Source organism: Colletotrichum spaethianum (genome assembly GCF_022836535.1).
Source record: "Colletotrichum spaethianum MAFF 239500 DNA, contig13, whole genome shotgun sequence".
NCBI classification, from domain to species: Eukaryota; Fungi; Ascomycota; class Sordariomycetes; order Glomerellales; family Glomerellaceae; genus Colletotrichum; species Colletotrichum spaethianum.
Genome location: NW_026054783.1, coordinates 216,984 through 235,555, shown reverse-complemented (window position 1 = coordinate 235,555; position 18,572 = coordinate 216,984). Strand labels below are relative to the sequence as shown.

At 56.8% G+C, this 18,572-nt stretch overlaps 5 protein-coding genes across 5 annotated transcripts; 1 reads left to right on the top strand and 4 right to left on the bottom strand.

Annotated features, from left to right (window-relative positions):
* Window positions 1-1,596: 1,596 nt before the first annotated feature.
* Window positions 1,597-3,770, bottom strand: ColSpa_05740 (echinocandin B biosynthetic cluster transcription factor ecdB; the record flags this gene model as incomplete). The annotated part of the gene is made up of 3 exons (XM_049271952.1): window positions 1,597-1,858; window positions 1,907-3,363; window positions 3,411-3,770. 3 exons carry the CDS (start codon window positions 3,768-3,770, stop codon window positions 1,597-1,599), a joined length of 2,079 nt encoding a protein of 692 aa, XP_049127909.1.
* Window positions 3,771-8,322: 4,552 nt separating this feature from the next.
* On the bottom strand, window positions 8,323-9,101 carry ColSpa_05739 (putative 6-phosphogluconolactonase; the record flags this gene model as incomplete). Its single annotated transcript, XM_049271951.1, has 2 exons — window positions 8,323-8,667; window positions 8,715-9,101. 2 exons carry the CDS (start codon window positions 9,099-9,101, stop codon window positions 8,323-8,325), a joined length of 732 nt encoding a protein of 243 aa, XP_049127908.1.
* A 122-nt stretch (window positions 9,102-9,223) lies between these two features.
* On the bottom strand, window positions 9,224-9,616 carry ColSpa_05738 (uncharacterized protein; the record flags this gene model as incomplete). The annotated part of the gene is made up of 1 exon (XM_049271950.1): window positions 9,224-9,616. The coding sequence occupies one exon, from the start codon at window positions 9,614-9,616 to the stop codon at window positions 9,224-9,226; it is 393 nt and encodes a 130-aa protein (XP_049127907.1).
* A 2,583-nt stretch (window positions 9,617-12,199) lies between these two features.
* On the bottom strand, window positions 12,200-15,228 carry ColSpa_05737 (phosphatidylethanolamine N-methyltransferase; the record flags this gene model as incomplete). The annotated part of the gene is made up of 3 exons (XM_049271949.1): window positions 12,200-12,262; window positions 12,311-14,985; window positions 15,042-15,228. 3 exons carry the CDS (start codon window positions 15,226-15,228, stop codon window positions 12,200-12,202), a joined length of 2,925 nt encoding a protein of 974 aa, XP_049127906.1.
* Window positions 15,229-17,150: 1,922 nt separating this feature from the next.
* Window positions 17,151-17,609, top strand: ColSpa_05736 (uncharacterized protein; the record flags this gene model as incomplete). The annotated part of the gene is made up of 1 exon (XM_049271948.1): window positions 17,151-17,609. One exon carries the CDS (start codon window positions 17,151-17,153, stop codon window positions 17,607-17,609), a length of 459 nt encoding a protein of 152 aa, XP_049127905.1.
* Window positions 17,610-18,572: the final 963 nt, after the last annotated feature.

Below are 18,572 nucleotides of genomic sequence, written 5' to 3'. Positions count from 1 at the left end.
AAAAACGGACTCTTGCGCCCGGCGTTATGGAGTCGTCTACCAACTCAATGACCGCTCATAGACAGGCATGCTGACGAGACAGCGGTTGGGGGTTGGTTACGGGCAGTATCGCCCCCCAGGCTCATATTGAGAACAGACACTTCTTTCTCATGAAACGGTAGTACAGGCACGGCATAACGACACCGGCGTCAATGGAAACAGCAGGTCGACCGACTTTCAGACCTATAAGATGCAGAGAGTTCGATGTGCAGTCACTGTTCTGACTAGTAGCGTGGTCGAAACAAACATCATCACGAATGCATGACCCGGAGCTGCGGGTGCCTTATAGTCAACCGTACAGACAGAAGTCGTAGAGACCGTCATGTTTGGTTTTGATTTTTTTTTCGTCTCCCTTCATCGATGAAGACGTTGTGCGAAGACGTTGTGCCCCCTCTCCGCAACGCCACGAGGTCAGTTGAACACAGCGTCGCAGGGAGGATCTGGCGCAGCATGGAGATGACGCCGCGTGACCGTCCTGTATGTGAGCCCCTTTCGCGTATGCAACTCATATTAAGGTCTCGAGGTACCCCGCATACATGTCGTTGGGGTACACAGGACGAATAGCAAGGCTGCGCCTGGCCCAGGCCAAATCACGTCCGCGTCCTGACCTCCTGAAATGGGGGCGATGCCGTGACTTGGAGGTTGGTTTTGTTCTCTCCAACCTGACGCAGGCCATAGGGGTACGTTGGATGCTCGAAACCGCGGTTGCGTCGTTTACAGGTACATGAATGGGTATTTCATCGGCAATGCTATGTTGTACAATACTATATCACCAAACATCGGCTGACCTTACAGTGAGATCCCCGGGCCAAGAATGTGTACCGTCATACCTAAAGCCAGGCGGCAAGCCAACTGGCTTTGAGAATCCAATATCACTCATGCTCATCATTCATCACCCTTTAAAGAACGCCTGCAGCAGGAATTCGCCTGACCCCAGTTTCACAACACAGTTGCTGAAGATTTTTTTCGCCACTTGAACCGCTCCTTGTTTGTGAAAAGTGACAGCCTGCCGCCGTCCTCTTTCACTCTCGGGAGATGGCGGGTGTCGTCTCGAAGCGGGTTGGCGCCAGATAGATCCATTGGCCGGGTGGGCGGGCGCCGGGGTTTCGGTCCGAACACCCAGTGAGACCAAGTATTACCCGCCAACCAGGCTTCCCCAACTCGCAGATAATGCCCAACCTCCAGATGGCGCAACCCCGGATTACCCCAGATGTTTCTGCCACTCGCTGTCCTGCACGAGTGTTGTTGCTGTTGCGACCATACGCCTGCTTCCCCGGGACCAGAGCGCCCAGCCCCGCATGGGCGAGCGGGAGGCCAACGATCTTTGGAGGTCGTCGATAACCTTGGTCTCCCTTTGTGCTATTCAGGGTGTGTCTCGTACTTGAAGCAGGGTTTGTTGGTAGAGCGTCGGAGCCAGATCGGCAACCTCCAAGACCACTGTCAGCAACCGGGACCAAGGGCTTCCGTCGGGCCCGCAAGTCGTATTCTCAAGATGGTAGTCTGGCTGGCTCCAGAGCACTAGGTGCTGGTCTTGTGGGCGGCGGGTCGTGACGGCTTTCATCCGCTTAGGTATGCCCTCCTTCTCACTTCGGCTTCTTTGATAATTTCTGCTGCTAGGCTCAGACTGGGGGCCAGGGTCGAATATCGCTCAATCTCCATCACCACGTCATTGATGATCTGGTCGATGGTTTCCCGGTGAGGTACAAGCGTGAGGAGGATACTACTTAGAGAGGGTGACATGGTCGCACCCATAACCAGTAGCGTCTGCGACACTATGGAAAGGGCCCCTTGCCACAGATAGGGCATGTGTCCGGCGTGACTGCGGCGCATTAGCAGGCGGCAAAAATATCCTGACACTGAGACTTACTGTTGGGATATGTGCTCTAATTGCCGGATGGAGGCTTCCAGGCATTTGTGGCAACTGTCGCGCACCGCGGGGTCCAGGACTGCTTGCTCGTTGTCCAATACGGCCAAGATGTACGGGCGGTAGATGATTGTCCGGCAAGCAAAGAACCGCAAGCGCAACACCGTCTGCACCGGATCGGCGAGTAGAGTACGGGTGAAGGGGAACTGCAGCGGCATCGGCAGACTCTCGTACCATTGAGTCAGCTGAAAGTCGAGTTCCGCCACCACAGGCTCCAGGCTGGTAGTGGAAGCCATTGAGTCTTTCGAGTAGATCAGCTGGCTCACCCTGTTGAGGAGCCGCCGCAGTGCGATCTCTGCCAAGAAATACCAGAGGTCGTCACGGCCAATTGCTTCCTGTTCCTCGCCCTCGAAACCGCCGGGCAGGCCGACGTTCTCTTCAAACTGGACGACGCCCGAGTGTGGCAAATCCAGCTCGGCCAGCAGGTCGCTCTCGAACAGCAGTGAGTTCCAGTAGATGCGTTCAGTCAGTTCCCGTTGGTTTGGCGGGACCCTGTTGGGTGACATGAGCAAGAGCTGTAACTTCGTGCTCGTAGTGCAGAGGAGGTTCCAGGCCTCGAGCGGTCGCACGAGATAGAACAGGTAAGCCGAGGCCAGCAGATGACACTGGGCCGCTAGGACGTTGTTGGATGTCATCATGCCTGGCAAAAGCGCCCAGGCGGCGGTGAAATACTGCAAGCCGGGGGCATCCTCTCCGGGTACGATCCTCGAGATGCTGCCTCTCAAACTTGCTTGGCCCAGAGCCAGGACCAGCAAGACGATGCAGCTCTCTGCGCCCTCACGAAACCCGTTGGAAAGAGCTGTTCGGTAATGGCTTCTCCAGGTGTAGGGGTTGACGCAGGCGTACCATACGTTCACGCGCTCGAAATAGGCTTCAATGTAGGCGGTCGTGTTCGATAGATCAACGCACGGTGTTTTGGTGAGCGAGTGCAGAGGCTCGCGGGCCATTTCCAGCTGGAGCAGAACCTGTGGGTCATACGGCCGGGAGACAAGGTCGCGGATGAGAGGCCACTGCAGCAGGTGGAGAGCGGCGTTTGTATGCATTTTAGGCATCGTCGAGATATTTGTCGGGTTGTTCCAAGTGCCCAGGCCGCCGTTGGGTATGATGGATACGATGTTCCCGGAACCCGAGACTCCCAACATGCTGTCTCCGTTGAGCCCCGATCCATTGCTCATGGAGGGGGACTCTTGGTTCATGGCAATGCCGTTGGCCTGCCCGGCAACCATGTTCATCTGCAGCAGACTTTCGATGCGGTTCAGACGCTCCAGAATCAGCTTGTCCCCGGCGTCCAGCTTGATGCCAGGCTCCCTGTAAACACACTCGGCGCCCAGCTCGGTGCAGAGCTTACACTTGGGCTTGGTTCCATCGCACCGGGACTTGCGGGACCGGCACACTTCGCACTGTCGCCAGTTAGTACGACGGGCCATGAACTGACGGCTTCACATACTGCGATTGTAGCCCTCCTCCGGGGGTAGTCGATGCCGACGTCTGTGTTCCTCCTCTTGAGCGGGTTGGAACCCTCGTCGCTGGGCGCCTTGTTCATGCCATTGGTCAGAGCATCTGGGCGATTATCGGACGACTGAGACATGTTCCGGGCCTTTTGCGCGGACCCGAGAATCCCATCTCTGCTGAAACTGGGCGTTCTTTGGGTTTTGAGCGATGCGGGCGACTTTAAAGGGTGTATGCCGTTGGTCATTGATGGTGAGGGCACCTCAATGTTGAACGTCTCACGCGACGGCACAGAAAAGGGCCTCCCCGCGTTGCCCGTGGCCGAGCGGGGAGAGTCGCCCGTCGAGGACGGGGACATCGCCTGCGTCTGGAGGCGAAGAAGCTGGGTGGACGACGTGGTGGGCGGGCGTTGGTGCGCCGCGACAGCGCAGCACAGGACAGGCGGTGGAGTATTTGACGAGTGAAACCTGAGTGACTACGGAGCGGCTGGCAGGCGAGCAGATCAGTAGCCGTAATCGTGAGGTGCGATGCGAACAGTTTCAGCTAGGCGCTCAGTCAAGACAAAAGGGCAAAGACCACGCTCGAAGCTATCGAGGCGGCGTTCCACGGATGTCCTTGGAGGAGGAAGGGGGGAACGATAGAACGGCGAGAAGAAGGGATGCACGGCAGTGGAGCAGTTATTATGGATGGGAGAAGCGCTGATGGGGGAAGAGGAAGATGCGGAGGATTCCAAACGGGGTTGTTGGTGCTGCTACAGAGACTGGGTAACTCTCTGGGGAAAAGGCAGCCCTCACCGTACAAAGGTACAGAAATGTACAATGTCGCTACTCTCTCGCCATCAGGTCAACGGGGAGCTCTAGCTTCGTCTCTTTTGCCCCAGACCCCGGCTTGGAGTCGTTGGAGCCATTGGTGTACTGGTGACAGACACGCAGTCCTCATCCCCACCCCGCAGACCTAAAGGTCAAGCCAGGCCAGTCAGGACAGACGGTTGCAACGGGCATGGGACGAAACGGGGATGGGAAGGGAATGGAGGAGGACGAGATGGGGTACCGGGGTAAACGGGGCTACGCTAGAGGCTGCAGGCCCTGTCACTTCTCCATCCGCCAGAGCCCGACCGAGTGAGCCTGGGATAGGGAACATGGTGCCTGGCGCGCGGAAATCCAGAGTGTGGGTGTGCTACCCGTGGCTTGGAGGTGAATCCATGGGATGGCACACAGTATTGGGGGCTCGGTCCTGTTCCTTGTCGATGCCTGTCACGCAGGGTGGTGATGTTGGGGTTTTGCGTTTGCCCGTGTTTTTCGGTCGATAGCGGCGGTGATCGAGGCGCGGAAGAAGTCGAGGTGAGGAACGTGTACGCCGCAAAGAGCCGTTAATCGAATGGTGAGAGCAAGCGATGCGGTCGAGGAGATGCTTTTCGACTAATCTGCAGTACTTTGAACCGCATATTGCTGGCCGTCTACCTGACCCAAGGCTGGGATGACAGCCCGTGTCTACCGTGCCGCACAACTCAGTGTATTTTTCATGGGGAGAAGAACCCCAAAAGTCTCGAATCATGCAGTCCTTGGTACCGATCGACTCTGCGAATCCGGGGGAGGGTCCCCTAAATGCCCAGGGTTGGCGGGGGAAACGTGGTGAGGGGTGTGTGTGTGTGTGTGTTAAAGTTGGTGCTGGAGTTACTACTGGATGTCTGTCCACATCCGACCAGCAGGCCGAGTTCCATGTTGTCCATCTCGTCTCGACATTATTTCTCGCATGGCACGAAAGACCGGTGAAAGGCTAGTGATCTGCCAGAAAACATACGCCGTTGACGATAAACAAGGCCACGGGCTGAAGCAAGGGGGCAGGCAAGGTGATGAGTGAGATCTTCTGCAGAGAGGAGTTGTGTGGTGGAGACGAACTTGACGCTACAAAAGGTACCTCAGTAACCCTGAAAGGTAGTGGAGGGGAGGATGGCGGTATGTGTACACTAAGGGGTCTGTTGGTGGTCGATGTAATGTGACGGGAAATGAGTTAACGACGGCCACCTCGGGTCAGTCAGTTGCCATTGTTGGCTCTCTTGTACTGTATTCGCTGCCGTCGAGGTCACTGTAGAAACAGACCTGGGATCCAGAAAAGACAACCTCTGCGCCCAGCATAGGCGGTATGGCAACACGACACCAGATGGAATGACGGCGGGTTTGCGAGTGAGGTTGTTCGGATCAAAGGAAGAAAGCGCCGGAGCACGGTGTGAACACGGTGTTGAAACGACACGAAGTGCCATTGCACCCAGAGGAATTATCAACATCACACGGTACGTCGCCTTCCTCACTTCACATCAACGGTTGCCCGAAGACGCCAATAAGCATTGCCAGCAAGCATTTCAAAGCCCCCTCGAAATTTCAACAGCTTCGTCACTCACCCTTGATCGATGAACGCCCCTCCATGTCAAACCTCCATTCGGGAGTCAATACCCTCCACCCGCTCAGTCACCCAACAGTTTCCCTGTAGCGTATATGCATGCCAAATTGTACAGTCGATTCTTCATCTCCTCCTGCTTTCCGCCTCTCTGGTCTAGACATATCTGGATCCCAGTCCATGCACCGCTCAGTCTTTGGATTAGCCGGTGGTCGTCGGCTACTCGTCTTCCTCCACTTCCACTGCAGTGTAAGCATCTCCGGAGCCGGGCCTTTCTCAGCGGACCAAACCGACTTCGTCTTTTCGAACAGGAACCGCGGGCATCGGCTGTCCAGCAGGGACCACTTTGGGTGCTGCTGGCGCAGGTGACGAGCCTGCCAAGGCATCTGTTATAAAACAGAAGCTCGAAATTGGTGGCTCGGCGGTCTTCCGCCCTACCCGTATAACACTGACTCTCAACGGGCCGACTTCAGAGGCGATTGCCATCGAGAACGTGGCAACCCTGTCGGACCCGTGCGCCGTCTCACCACATGACGGCCCTCGACCAGCGACAATTCTCCGCCAGGCTTGGACTGTGACTGCTGGGGAGTTGGCGAAGGAAGCCCCTCGTCAGTTTCATTTCGCTCCCGCCGTTCAGCTCGCTAGCGATTTGTCAAAACCCAGGACAACGGTCAGGTCCAATCTACACCAGGAGACAGACCTGGTGCCAGCAGCTGTGCCGTTGTCAAAGATGGGTCTAAATTGTGGTCGTCACCTCACAAGGACGGGAAGACCCACGGCTGCTGGGTCTGCCATAGTAGTGCCTGGCCACTAGATGTGGGCGAGACCAGCCGATGGTAAATGAGCCGCCCTCCTCGGCGCATGCGGACATTGCTCGCGACACGATAGACAACCTGCCAATCGCCCATTTTCGTTGGAACCATCTCGCCAGAGCAACAATACCGGGGCAACATCGCGAACTCTCTGCAAAATGCACCACTACCGGTTTCCACTTTGTTGTCGGTAACGATGCAGTTAACCGGGAACATGCCACAACCACATAACTCCACTTTGCCCCATTGAGCATCGACACTACGGTAGAACTTGGATCTATGTGCGACAACGGCACACTCACATCTGGCCCGTGAAGAGCTCAGGCGACTATTTCCCGTCTTGACACCTGCTCCTACCTGATTCTGTTCACCGCGAATCCGGGGTGCGGACGGGCGGGCGTTCCCTAACACCATCCGACGACGGCTTCCCCACCTCACCACTTCCTCGACAACCCGTCTCTGGGATTCTATTTGATACCAAAGTAGGGTGTTTAATAGCTCGCTGCAGGTCGACGACCGGGGTGCTCTCTGCCGTGTCCGACGACCTCTCAGCGCGACCCTTTGGGTGAGTCAAATGTTGGTTGTAGGCTGGGGTCCAGGATCCAGGGTGCCATCGGACCAAGGTTTCGACCTCTACCTTTGTTTCGGCGATCGAGGGCTGGGTGGAATAGGGCGTCGTGATTCTGTCGATGCCAGCCGCGGACGGCCCTCTCATGCTGTGCAGGTAGCGGGAGCGAGTCTTTGCTACCGTGGCTCACAGCTCCTACTAGGGAAGATACTCCGGCGGGGTTTGCCGTCTGTCCAGAAACGAGCAGCCTCGATGCCCGGATTGGGAGGCAGCCGTGTGACTTGAACACACAAGAGGCCGAGACCAAGAGCCGCGCATCGCCCGACCACACTCATCAAAGCCAAACACGGCTGGATCCCGCGGGTGATGGGCTGCATGTAACATGTTGGCCGGTACTTGCGAGTTTGGCGTCGACAACTGCGGTGTCACCGCTAGCAAGCCTGGTCGTTGTCTATTTGACTTTGCCCTCCGGTTTCCACACTGGCATGGTCCGTCCGCTGTGCACGTCAGCGACGGTGGTCTCGTATGAGGTCTTGTTAACCTCGACCACAAGTCTACGAACAGCTTCACGTGGCCGCCCCACCCGAGGTTCCTTGTTGACTGCGTGTCCCGCACAGCAGTCCCCAAGGACTAGTTATGGAGGTACAGCCGTCGCTGGCATCTCATCTGCAGGTGCCATCCTACTTCACGTTACTGTGCATACAGAGACCCTTTTGCCCGGATCCGAAGACGCCCAAACGGTATTTTCTTGCACCGCCTCACATGCGCGGCTTCTTCGGCTACCGTATCGGGGACATTTCGTCTTCATCTTCCCGAATTTGTTCGGTAGCGAACTGGAACCTGCTGGCCTGCACAATCGAGGGGCGTCCGTTGCGGCCGCATAAGCGAACGGTGGGACTTGGGGTGACTGCGGCTGTATTATACGTTGGGGGCGTCCTCTCCCTTCTTCCCCAACTGCAAAGCCGATCACGACATGTGTCAGCCAGGTGCCACTCGCCCGCTGCGAGCCGAAGATCAGGTGTTTTGGCTGATGACTGTCAAGCCATTTCCAAAGGGTTTTTTGAGTTTCTTGTCTACATATGCAAGTTTAAGATCAATGGCTACAGAAAATGTTTTATCCCAAAGGCGCCCAGCAACTATTCGTCAAATATGACGGCCGTGACCTCACCCTCGACATTGGCGCTCGCGATTATGTCGCCCAGCTTGCCCGATGCGGCATCACGGCTGATGATGACGACGCGACTGTCCGACTGAAGGCCAACGGCGACCAAGTCGCCGGCCTTGTTGACGGAGAACTGGCGGGGGATGCGGCCGCCCGCGGGGAACTTCTGCAGGAGCGTGAGCGCGCCCGTCTGCGCGTTGATGCTGAAGCTGTTGAGGGAGTCGGAGGGGACCTGCGCGCCCTCGCCGTTGGTGTCGGGGTTGCTGATGCTAAATGCCGAGTCGTTGCGCGAGGAGACGGTCAGGAACTTGCCGTCGGGCTGGGCATTGTTAGCGTGAACCGGTGATGCAAGGGCCCTGTACTCACCGAAACCCAAATCTCAGCGCCGCTGGCGCCAACAGGTGCAGTAGCGCCCTCGCCATAAGTAGAACCCGAGTACACCTCGTTGAAGCCGAGCGTCTTGTTCTCACGATAGGTCACGTCATAGGCGGTGATGGTGTTGGCAAGCTCGCTGATGAGATACAGGTACGTCTTGCCTTCGGGGGTGACGAGGAACTCGATGTGGCGAGGTCCGCTACCAGGGGCGGCTGTGAGGGAGTCGACGGCAGCGAGGTTGACGCCGTCAACAGCGAAGACGCGAACGAGGTCGGCACCTAGGTCCGGCACCAGGACGAACTGGCCCTTGGGGTCGAGGAACACCTCGTGGGGGTGCGGGGCCTCTTGGCGCGACGGGTTCGGGCCCGGTGCAGACATCTTGAAGGTTTCGGACTTGACCGCCGTGAGGGCGGCTGTGTCGGAAATGTCAAACCAACTCACGGAAGAACCGCCACTTCTTTGGTTAGCTATTTCAAACCCAAATATAGAGACAAAACATACTACTGAGCGACGGCCAGACCCCGGCCTTTGTCGCCGTAGATAACGGCACTGACGGGGCCGCTGATGGTCTCGGTCTTGGCCAGCTGCTGGAGCACACCGTCGGGGCCAGTGGTGAAGGACGAGATGGTGCCGACGTTGGTGGTCAGGCCCTCGTCCGTACAGTAAAGCCGAGAGTTGACTTGGTCGAGTTGCAGCCAAGACGGGCTGGGAGCGCAGCCGTTGGACGACGAGATAGACCGCAGGGTAGACTGCGTGGCGTTATTGCCAGACAGGGTAAGGTTGAGCGTGGTGATGGCGCCGCTGTATGACGACACATAGAGCAGCGTGGCCGCGGCCGGAGACGACAGCAGAAGCGGCAAGAAGCCTGCAGGGGCGAACAAGTCTCGCATCATGTTGGGCAAAAGCAGGATGACAGCGTTCGTCAACGAGTAGCGCTGCCGTGGACAGAAGAGGCACAGGAGCAGTGCGAGTACGAGGCAAAGAACGAGTGTGCCGGCGAAAGGTACGGATATTACGAGATGGGACGACAAAAGAAAGGGAGGGCGACGTCTTGAAGAGCGAAGCCGACCCATCTTCGGCAGCATTGAACGCCAAGAGCAAGACGGGGGTCTTCCGAACCTGTCGTCAACGACTGCTTATCGGCCTTGGTTCCCTGGTCTTCTGTGCTCTGCCTTGGAAGCCCACAGACAGTGTTTGTGTGGATTTGAAACGGTGACTTGTGTTTCCTATTTGGGACGCCAACGACATTCTTCCGTGCTTCTGGTAGCAACCTTAATCCAGACTGGCTCTGCCCGGGGCAGTGCTTCCGTAGCGGTAGCCCAGGAACTGGCGGAGTGGTCGGAGTCCTGTCGGAGTTGGAGTGCAGCGCGGATATCTTCACAACAGGTCAACCCTGACTCGAAGTTAGCAAAGCGGACCCTTTGTGCTAGGGGAACTCACGATTTTTCGCTCTAGTATCATCGTCAGCCTTGGCACAAGCTTCGGATTGAGTGTCGCCCGAGCCAGTTAATGCGCTCCCCCCCCCGTTGTTGCTGTTGTCGATGACGACCGCAGGACGAGACGAGCAAGCCGAACCGCAACCACAGGCCGGCACCGGTTCGTCTGTTGTCACAGTTCACACGAGCCGTTCAACAAGGTGTCACACAAACTCTCAAATTTGTGGTTCGGGTGGAGAAGGTCACCTTGGACTTTAGCTGTGTGCCGTGTCCGATGCGGAGAATGTGGAGAAGAGAAGAAGGGGGACTGGAGGACAGGCGGAGAGAGTGAGGGGAAGAGAGACGACGCCCGCGAATCGGCGTGGCCTGTTAACCATGAAAGTGGTCCCATCTGCCGTGATGTGGATGCCCTTTTGGTTGTCGGTTGTCAAGATGCGCCGTGGGGAACCGCGAAATTTTCCAATTTGCGTTAATCTATTCAGCCCCCAATGAGACCGTAAACCCGAAGTTGCGGCCACTCAGGCACGGGACGATGCCGTCGATGGACCTGGATTTGGCTTGAATCGAACGGTGGCCTGCAGTGTGTCAACTCTGACACAGCCGCTGAGCGCATTGTCGAGCGTCCTTCATCGGCCTACGCCGTGCGGCAGGCTGTTTCGAGAACACATCCTGACATTGAGGTTGGCAATAGCTGCGGGAGCCGAGCAATAATTGGTTTTGATGGGTCAATGTCACGGCAAACAGATCGCTAATGTCGTAACGATAACGTCTACTCGCCAGTTATCTCCCCTCATCTGCCATCTGACCGAGCCGCCGGCAGTCAATAGGTCGGCTAGGGTCAGTAGCAACCTTTACGAGTCCGTGCGCCCTCCACAAAGCCGTCTGACTGGGTGCCGGCGGGAGTCAAGTGACGCCGTGCATTGTGACGGAGCCGGAGGGGTGTTCGCGAATCATCCGGATGTAAGATTTGTCTGCAGTGGGATGCACCGCGGTCCATGTAGCTTTCTCCGCATCCGTGTCCTGCAGCCGTCGCCCGTTATGGTGTCTCTCCGTCTGCTTGTACTAGGCCGATCGGCGGTTTGAAGCTTCGTCTTGCTGCACGTCTTGTTGGCCTGAACTTGGGGTCTGCCATGTGGGTGTTGCGTCGATGAACTGCTCTGGTCGACTCATCGGCGCCTGTACCTGGATATGCAGCTTAGTCAAACGGCCTGGGTGAGGCTGGCATCGTGGTCAGTTTCAGCGCCGACAGTGGACTCGCTGCGCTAGCTCATCACCGGTCCTTTCACTTTGTACGAGACTAATGTGCAGTTGAGCAGTTTGTGCCCAACAGTACGGCCGGTTGTCAGGCGTATCTATCGCCTGGCATCGTCTTCAGGGTCGAGCTATTCTTCTAATCTGTCTCTTCGCGTTGGACCCCGAGTGTAAGACTCGAGTTTCTTCACCACAATGTAGTTTTCCTAGTTCTAGACCTGGCACGACTGGCAGTGACTGGATCCAAATCATGACAGCCGACGCTATGGCGTTTATGCGGCTTCATGTGCGGGGGACGTAGCATCCAATCAACACCCTAGCCAAAACCCCTTCTCTTTGTTGTTTAAAGGCTAAAGTCAAGGCCAATCGAATCTGCGAGGGAGGGTCATCTTGTGGGTAGTTCTGCACGACTCACCTCGAGGCCAAGGGCAAAAGGAACTTGGAGCCGTCCTTCCGTGCCGTGTCTCGTGGGACCTGGTTGCTGTTTGGTGAGGTTGTCAATTTGGGTACCATTTCTGTATGGCGTGTAAAGCGCTGCAGTGCGGTATGTTATTTCTCTCAGGCTAACTCACGGACGCCATCCCTAAGCTCTCCTCTCCTCAGACCAATCCTTAAGTCGGGGCAACGGGTCGCAGTTCGGGTCAAAGAACCCCGACATTCATCCAACCAAACCGGCATTGCGATCAATCTGCTGTTTACCCAAGCGTTTCCTTCTCACGTTTCCAGTAGCAGTTCACAATTCAACAGGCGCGCCTGGTTTTGCGAAGATAGAAATATGCACAAACGTGTTTATGCTTTCTCAAACATCGTGGGAGTACTATTCCCCTTGGAGTGCGATAAACTGTAGGGTGCCTGCGACTAGTTAGCTAGTGTTGATGAAGAATGCACCGCGAGACTTACTAGAACCTGCTTTGCGTTACAGATTCTCCAGGCCATCTTCTTGACATTCCCGTCAGCAGGCACGATTGCAGGGGCAAACTCGATACCAAACATCTGGTGGATGGCGTAGACAATGCGCTTTGCGTACTTGCCGTCCCGCTCGACGTGGCTGCCAAACGGCTCGTCGACGGTGGCGGGCGCGATGTCGGGGTCCCGGTCGCAGCAGTTCTGCACCAGGGGTAGCAAGGCTTGCTCGACAGCCTTCTCATACATGCCATTGGCGTCGACCTCGACGTCGTCCTCGTCGAACCTGCCGATGCGGATCTCAAAGGGCTGCGAGATGGTCATTACAGTGTGGGCCCCAGCGTGATGGTACCGGAACTCGAAGACCCCCTGAGTCCACCAGAGCCTGTCGCCCTCAAAAATAACTTCGCCTTCGACCAGGTCGGGATCGGACGGGTCCTGCTTTTTCACGGGGCGATCCGGGACGAGGATTGCCTTGTCCGCCGTTGCAGCGTCGTAGTTGCCGGGTGTGGTGGGTACCCACCGGCCCAAGGACGAAACCTCAGTCGCTTCTCTAGAGCGGTTGTCGGTCACCATGTAGAGCCCGATCCAGTCCTTGCTGTCGTGCTTCGCGGGGGCGCGCCACTTGACCTTCAACGGGGAGCCATAGTCAAACATCAATGTCTCGGCACCACGGTGGAAGCGTGCCGTCACACTCTCCTTGCCGGTGGCCCGCTCGTTCGCCGCTGAGTGGCTCGAGGGAGTCCCCTCCACGGACAAGGAGTAGAACTTGGGGTTCAGGCCGGCAAGGTCGGGGGACAGACGGGTCACGGTCAGACGCGCCGGGTACTTATTGAACAAGGCCGACGTATCGCGGACGATAGTCTTGATGCCGGATGCGAACTTGGGACGTGCGGTATCGAGGAACTCCTCAATGAATTGGGCCGTGTCATCAATCACCTTGTCAACGCCTCGCTGCCAGCCCTGAACGGGCGGCGGGAGAGAGCGTTTGATGAACTTGGTCAAACCTGCTTCCTGTCGGAGGCCTCTCCCATAGATCTTTTGCATGTGCGGCTTCTCAATGAAGTTGATGAAGCCTAGTGTGAACAGCTGGCTAACCAGCGCCATGATGAAGATGGCTCTGCTCCACGTGATGAGAGCAGATCCCCACAAGCCAGCCGTTCCAAAAATTCGCTCAGGATTATTGAGGAAGCGATAGATGGATTTGTATGTCAGTCTGGCGGTCGAGTCGTAGAAAAAGTCGCCGTAGAACCAGCCAAACTCCCCGAGAGACTCATAAACGCTGACGGCCGTCCAGATTTGCAACGCAACGAGGCCGGCTCCAACAACGTGCTTGAGGAGGACCCATCCGTAAGCCCAGTCTTCGGGCGGCGAGTACATCTTCCAGCATGCTGCCATAAAGGAGCCCGTCACCATGACCAAGCTGAGATGATACATACCCTTCCACTGGTTCCAGGCCTCTGTGTGGCTCTCACCATACTTGAGGAAGTGTCTCGTCCAGAACTTGTTGCGGGACTGCCACGCAAGAATGGCGCCCAGGCCAAGGTGGTACCACACGCGCCAGAACAGAGCATGCAAAACGAAGAGGACTTGGAACAACGGGGTCGACGGCGTGACCAGGGTCAGAACTGCCAAGTAGAAGCCGAGCAGCAAGACCGAAGTGTCAGTGACACGGAACAGATCAAGGTTGTTCAGGCCAATCAGGTTGTGCACCTGGGGAGGCGCCTCTTGGGACGAAAGCTCTGGGGACGAGGATGCTTGGTCAACCAAGATTTCCTCGGTGTCTGACGACTTGATTGCGACAAGCTGCGGCTGGCCAGTAACTGGCGTCGAGACAGTTCGCTTGCGAGGCGCAGGCGGGTTGTATGTCTTCTCAATGTGCGGGTTCTCGACAATCACCAGGAAGGCGAACTGGGCAAGGTGGGCAATGATTGAGATGAAGAGGACCTCATAGCTCGCGGCCATCATGGAGATGCCGTAGTAGCCGGCGTACCCAATTGAGTACATGGGATGGGGGGCCATCTCGAAGACGCCGTCAAAGGTCAGCTCCTGGTCGACGAGGTAGAAGAAGTCTCCCCAGTACCAGGCGTAGTCCTTGACGACACGGTGAGCGTCGAGCTTGACCCACAGATTGAAGAGAACCAGGAGAATGCCGATGGACCATCGACCAACACCAACCAGCAGGTTCTCGCTCTCGGGGGTGTGGCCGCATGTTATGGCAAAGAGGCAGTAGGACACAAAGTCACACATGAGAATCAGATCGACAACACGGCGGAAGACGAGCCAGGTGTTGTACTCCATGGGGGCCTTTTCGAACTCGTAGTCCTCGGGGATCTTTGCCTCGAGCTCGCGCTTCAGCATGTTGTAGAGCCAGGGCCGGGGCTGCTTGCCGGAGCTAGGGTGCTCGAAGAGCTTCCATCTTGCGGCCCATGTCTCCAGCCTGCGGTGTTTGGACTGGATAGTGAGAAGGTAACCGATGCCGATGTTGTAGGCGGCGCGCCAAAAGAGGAACACGAGAGCGAAGACGGGCCGCTTCAAGTTGCTTGGGAGAAGGTAGGCCACGCCAATCTGCAAGGCAAGGATGGCAAGCACGAGCACGTCGGAGAGATTCTTGGGCTGTCTAGGATCAAGCAGCTGCGACACCATGTCGTGGGTTGTGGGAACGGTAAAAACTAGCAGGCGGCCGTCAGCAGGCGGGATAGACGACAAGCTCGCCACAAAACCTTACCTGTGCCATCGGGGGTTCGACCAAATGTCTTCTTGGGCTTCAGCTCCAAGTCCTCCGCCGTGTCGGATTGGTCGTCCTCGGCAATTGAGGGCTTTAGGTCCTCGCTGTCGCCAGCAGAGGATGTCCGCCTCTGGCGCCGGCGAAGAGAGCCGGCATCATTGGCGACAGCAGCGGTAGAGGGGCTCATTCTAGTCGGGAGGGTTTCGTCACAATTGACGTTGCCGACAGTCCTGAGATTGTTCACACGCAAGGAGGTCGGTAAGGGCGTTGTGCGAGGGTTGTTCTGATGCTCAAAGTGTCCATGAGCCGCCAGCGTCTAAATACAAGTTTCGAGGTCGGAAGGCTTCGAGTGTCCCTTGGAGCGCATGAAAGCAGAAGCGTGGAGCAGACAAGTCAAGACAGGAAGAGACGTCGGGTAAGTTAGAGGGTAGCAATCTTGTTGGGAGGAAGCAGCCGTGGAGGAGCGTCACAGACAAGGGTTGAGGGTGCAGCTGATGGTTTCCAATGGAAGGCGGCGTCTGGAAGAGCCCCACTAGCCAGCTGGTTTAGATGGGAGATGCCCGCCTGTCCCGCTATTGTTGAACACTCATTGCCTTTTTCTGACGAAGTGGACACTGGCACGCGCTGACTGACTGGCTAACCTTTGCATGTGATTGCTGAAATGGTAGCTTCGCCAGTTTCGTCCGTCTCGTCCGTCAAAGAGGCGGCAGCAGTTCGAGGTTAGACAGCTCAGCCGCGCGCGCGACTTGACACCGGCACAGGCTGCTGGAGGTACGGGTCCAATCACAGGGCCTTCCGGATCAGAGCCGGCGTAAAGAAAAGCTCTTCGCAGCCAAGGAAGTACACACAGAGTTCGTCATGGCTAAAGGATCGGAACCTACGCCTTGAGGCTTCCGATTGCCGTCGTCCAGCGAACAGCGGCACCAGCAAAGCATGTCTCAGACATACGTGTCTCTTTCGTTAAGTGTCCCCCCACTGGTGCCCTAGTCATCCCGGCTCGGCGCAGGGAGAGAGGGAAAATCTTTTACTCTGCTTCCAGCGTCTTCCCTTTTATTCGAGCGGGAGTTGCAACAGACCTGCGCCTGTTGCGTCTATACCTCAGGCAGCCCCCAAACCTGCAGAGCAACCCTGTTTCGACCTTCCTTTACCGTGCCAAGTCTAGCCCGGATGCGGGGCAATACGGTTAGCGCAGCAGCTTACCTAACCCCAAACCGGCTATAGCTTTATGGTGCTCGGGGCTCTTTAGGCGAGGAACTCTGGCGCTCGAGCCAGGGCCCAAGTCATCCCAAGGAGCACGTGCCGATAGGAGACTGTCGACAAGGGGGGGGGGGGGGGGCGATAAGCTTTGGGGTTCGGTCAACAAACGCCAACGACACCTCTGGTTTCAGCCTCGAGATGTCAACATGTCGTTCGTGAACCAACTCCATCCAAGACCATGCCAATGATCGAACCAGCTGCCGTTCAAGAACGGGAAAGTGTAGCATCGCTCATAGCCGTCGCACTGGCAACATCAAAGCCCTAGATCTGACTCCCAGCGGAGCCAGCACGTAGACAGGGACATGCCCGTCTTACCACGCGATGCAAACCACCAACATGAACCATTTCCATCAACATCCCTCCATCGAGATCACGCGAATCCAAGCGTGGTACGCGTTTGATTTCATTGTTATGCCTCCAAATGGCTGCTTGAAGGCCACTCATTCGCCCCGCAACCCTTGGAGACGGGAGGTGTGCTTGGCCGGGATGCCCGGGGTACGCCGGCCTTTCGCATGAACTTGTAGAATGAATAGTATCAAAACACAACCCACCACGCAGCAGGGCCCCTCATGCTTCAAATTTCTGCCCAAGTCGAGGTTTTTTTTTCCCGCAACGAGTGGCCGGCATCGTTCGGCAACTGTATAAGAACGAGTGCCTGGTGTCGCAGGACCTCTCCTCGATCCCCTTTTGCGCGTGGTTTTGCTCATCAAAGAGTCTCTACTGACCTCTATTCATTCGTTGACCGTCAAAGTTGACAACATATACCCAAAGCAAGCGGAAAGCCGCTCTCAAGCACGCAACCAGCACATATTGTAATAGTTTATTCTCCCCACCAACACCACCACCGCCAGAATGGCCCGCGAAACCCCGACGTCCTCCATCGCCGGCGACAACAAGCCACTCCCGAAGCGCCCCGGCACCTCGGGCACCGAGAACCTCCTCAAGACGAACCGCCGACAGGCCTCGGACAACTACCAGCGCGCCCAGCGCGCCGAGCGGGCCTACCGTGCAAAGAAGCGCGCCACCGCCGCCCGCGCCGACCTCTCGGACGCAAAGACCCACTACACCGAGTGCTTCAAGCACCTCACCCGCGGCCTCGCCGTCACCTTCTCCGCCGTCAAGTCGCTCCCCTACGTCTTTGACGAGCGCCAGGAGGCCGCCCGCCAGAAGGCCGACGCCAAGAAGAAGCAGCGCGCCCTCGAGAAGAAGAAGAAGCTCGAGGAGAAGCTCGCGCGCGAGGCTGCCGCCGCCGAGGGCGAGGCTGAGGCCGCGCCGGCCGAGGATGCACCGGCCGAGGAGGAGGCCTCATGATGGACCATCCGCAGGGTCGAGTCCAACACGTGGGTGAAGGGGGTTGAAGCCTGGGACTCCAGGGGCACCGTACATCACGCCGTCCTCCGCCGCACGCTCCCTTCGTTCCGCGCCCATGGTCTTCAGGTCAGGTGTCTTCCTCGTCTCGTGCAACTCGCTCTGCGACGGGACCGTCATCTTTCGCGCCGGCGCGATCATGTGTTCGCCTAATCGAAGACATCACTTACAGGTCGCTCACCGACACAACACCCGCTATCCGCCATCCGCCCTCGGGGCACCCACAGTCGTTTCCATCATCACACTACAAACCCAACCCCCTCTTCTCATTTCCTTTTTTTTTTCCAACTTACGTATCTATACTCTTTTAGTGCTTGTTCTCTGAAAACAACACCTCACGGCCTTGGACGAGATAATGATGATGGAGCCAACATACAGGCGGAGTCTCCCAGTAATACACACCACACATATTCAACAGGCATTGACAAAGGAGGATCCGGCGGCCGTGTTTGGGCCTCTTCATTCGGCGTCTTGTCGAAGCCTTTCCTTAATTGTCGTTGGCTTTTTCCTACCACATCACCCTTTTTTATTTTTTCTTTGTATATCGGTTTGGCAACTCGAATTGACCGGGAGAAAAGGGCGGAAAAGGAGTCAGTTTTGGGGTGGCGAGCTTCATAAGAGATACCTGCGTCAAATTTTTCGTCGTTACCAGAAAACCTAGCAACATTATTTTCCCGCGTGAATCCCGCAGTCTTGCTGCGATCGTGAAAACTCTGCAAAAACCTGGCTGCCGGGATCCCTTCTTCGACAGGGCCCATACATGGCGGCCTGCATTGACCAAGCCCTCGCCAGCACACCACGACTCCCTTCAAGCATACCGTCTAGTGTCCCGTGAGATCATGACTTTGGAATTCCGAGACAGAGAGAGAGAAAAAGGGGGATAATCTACCGTACCCCCAGGATGCC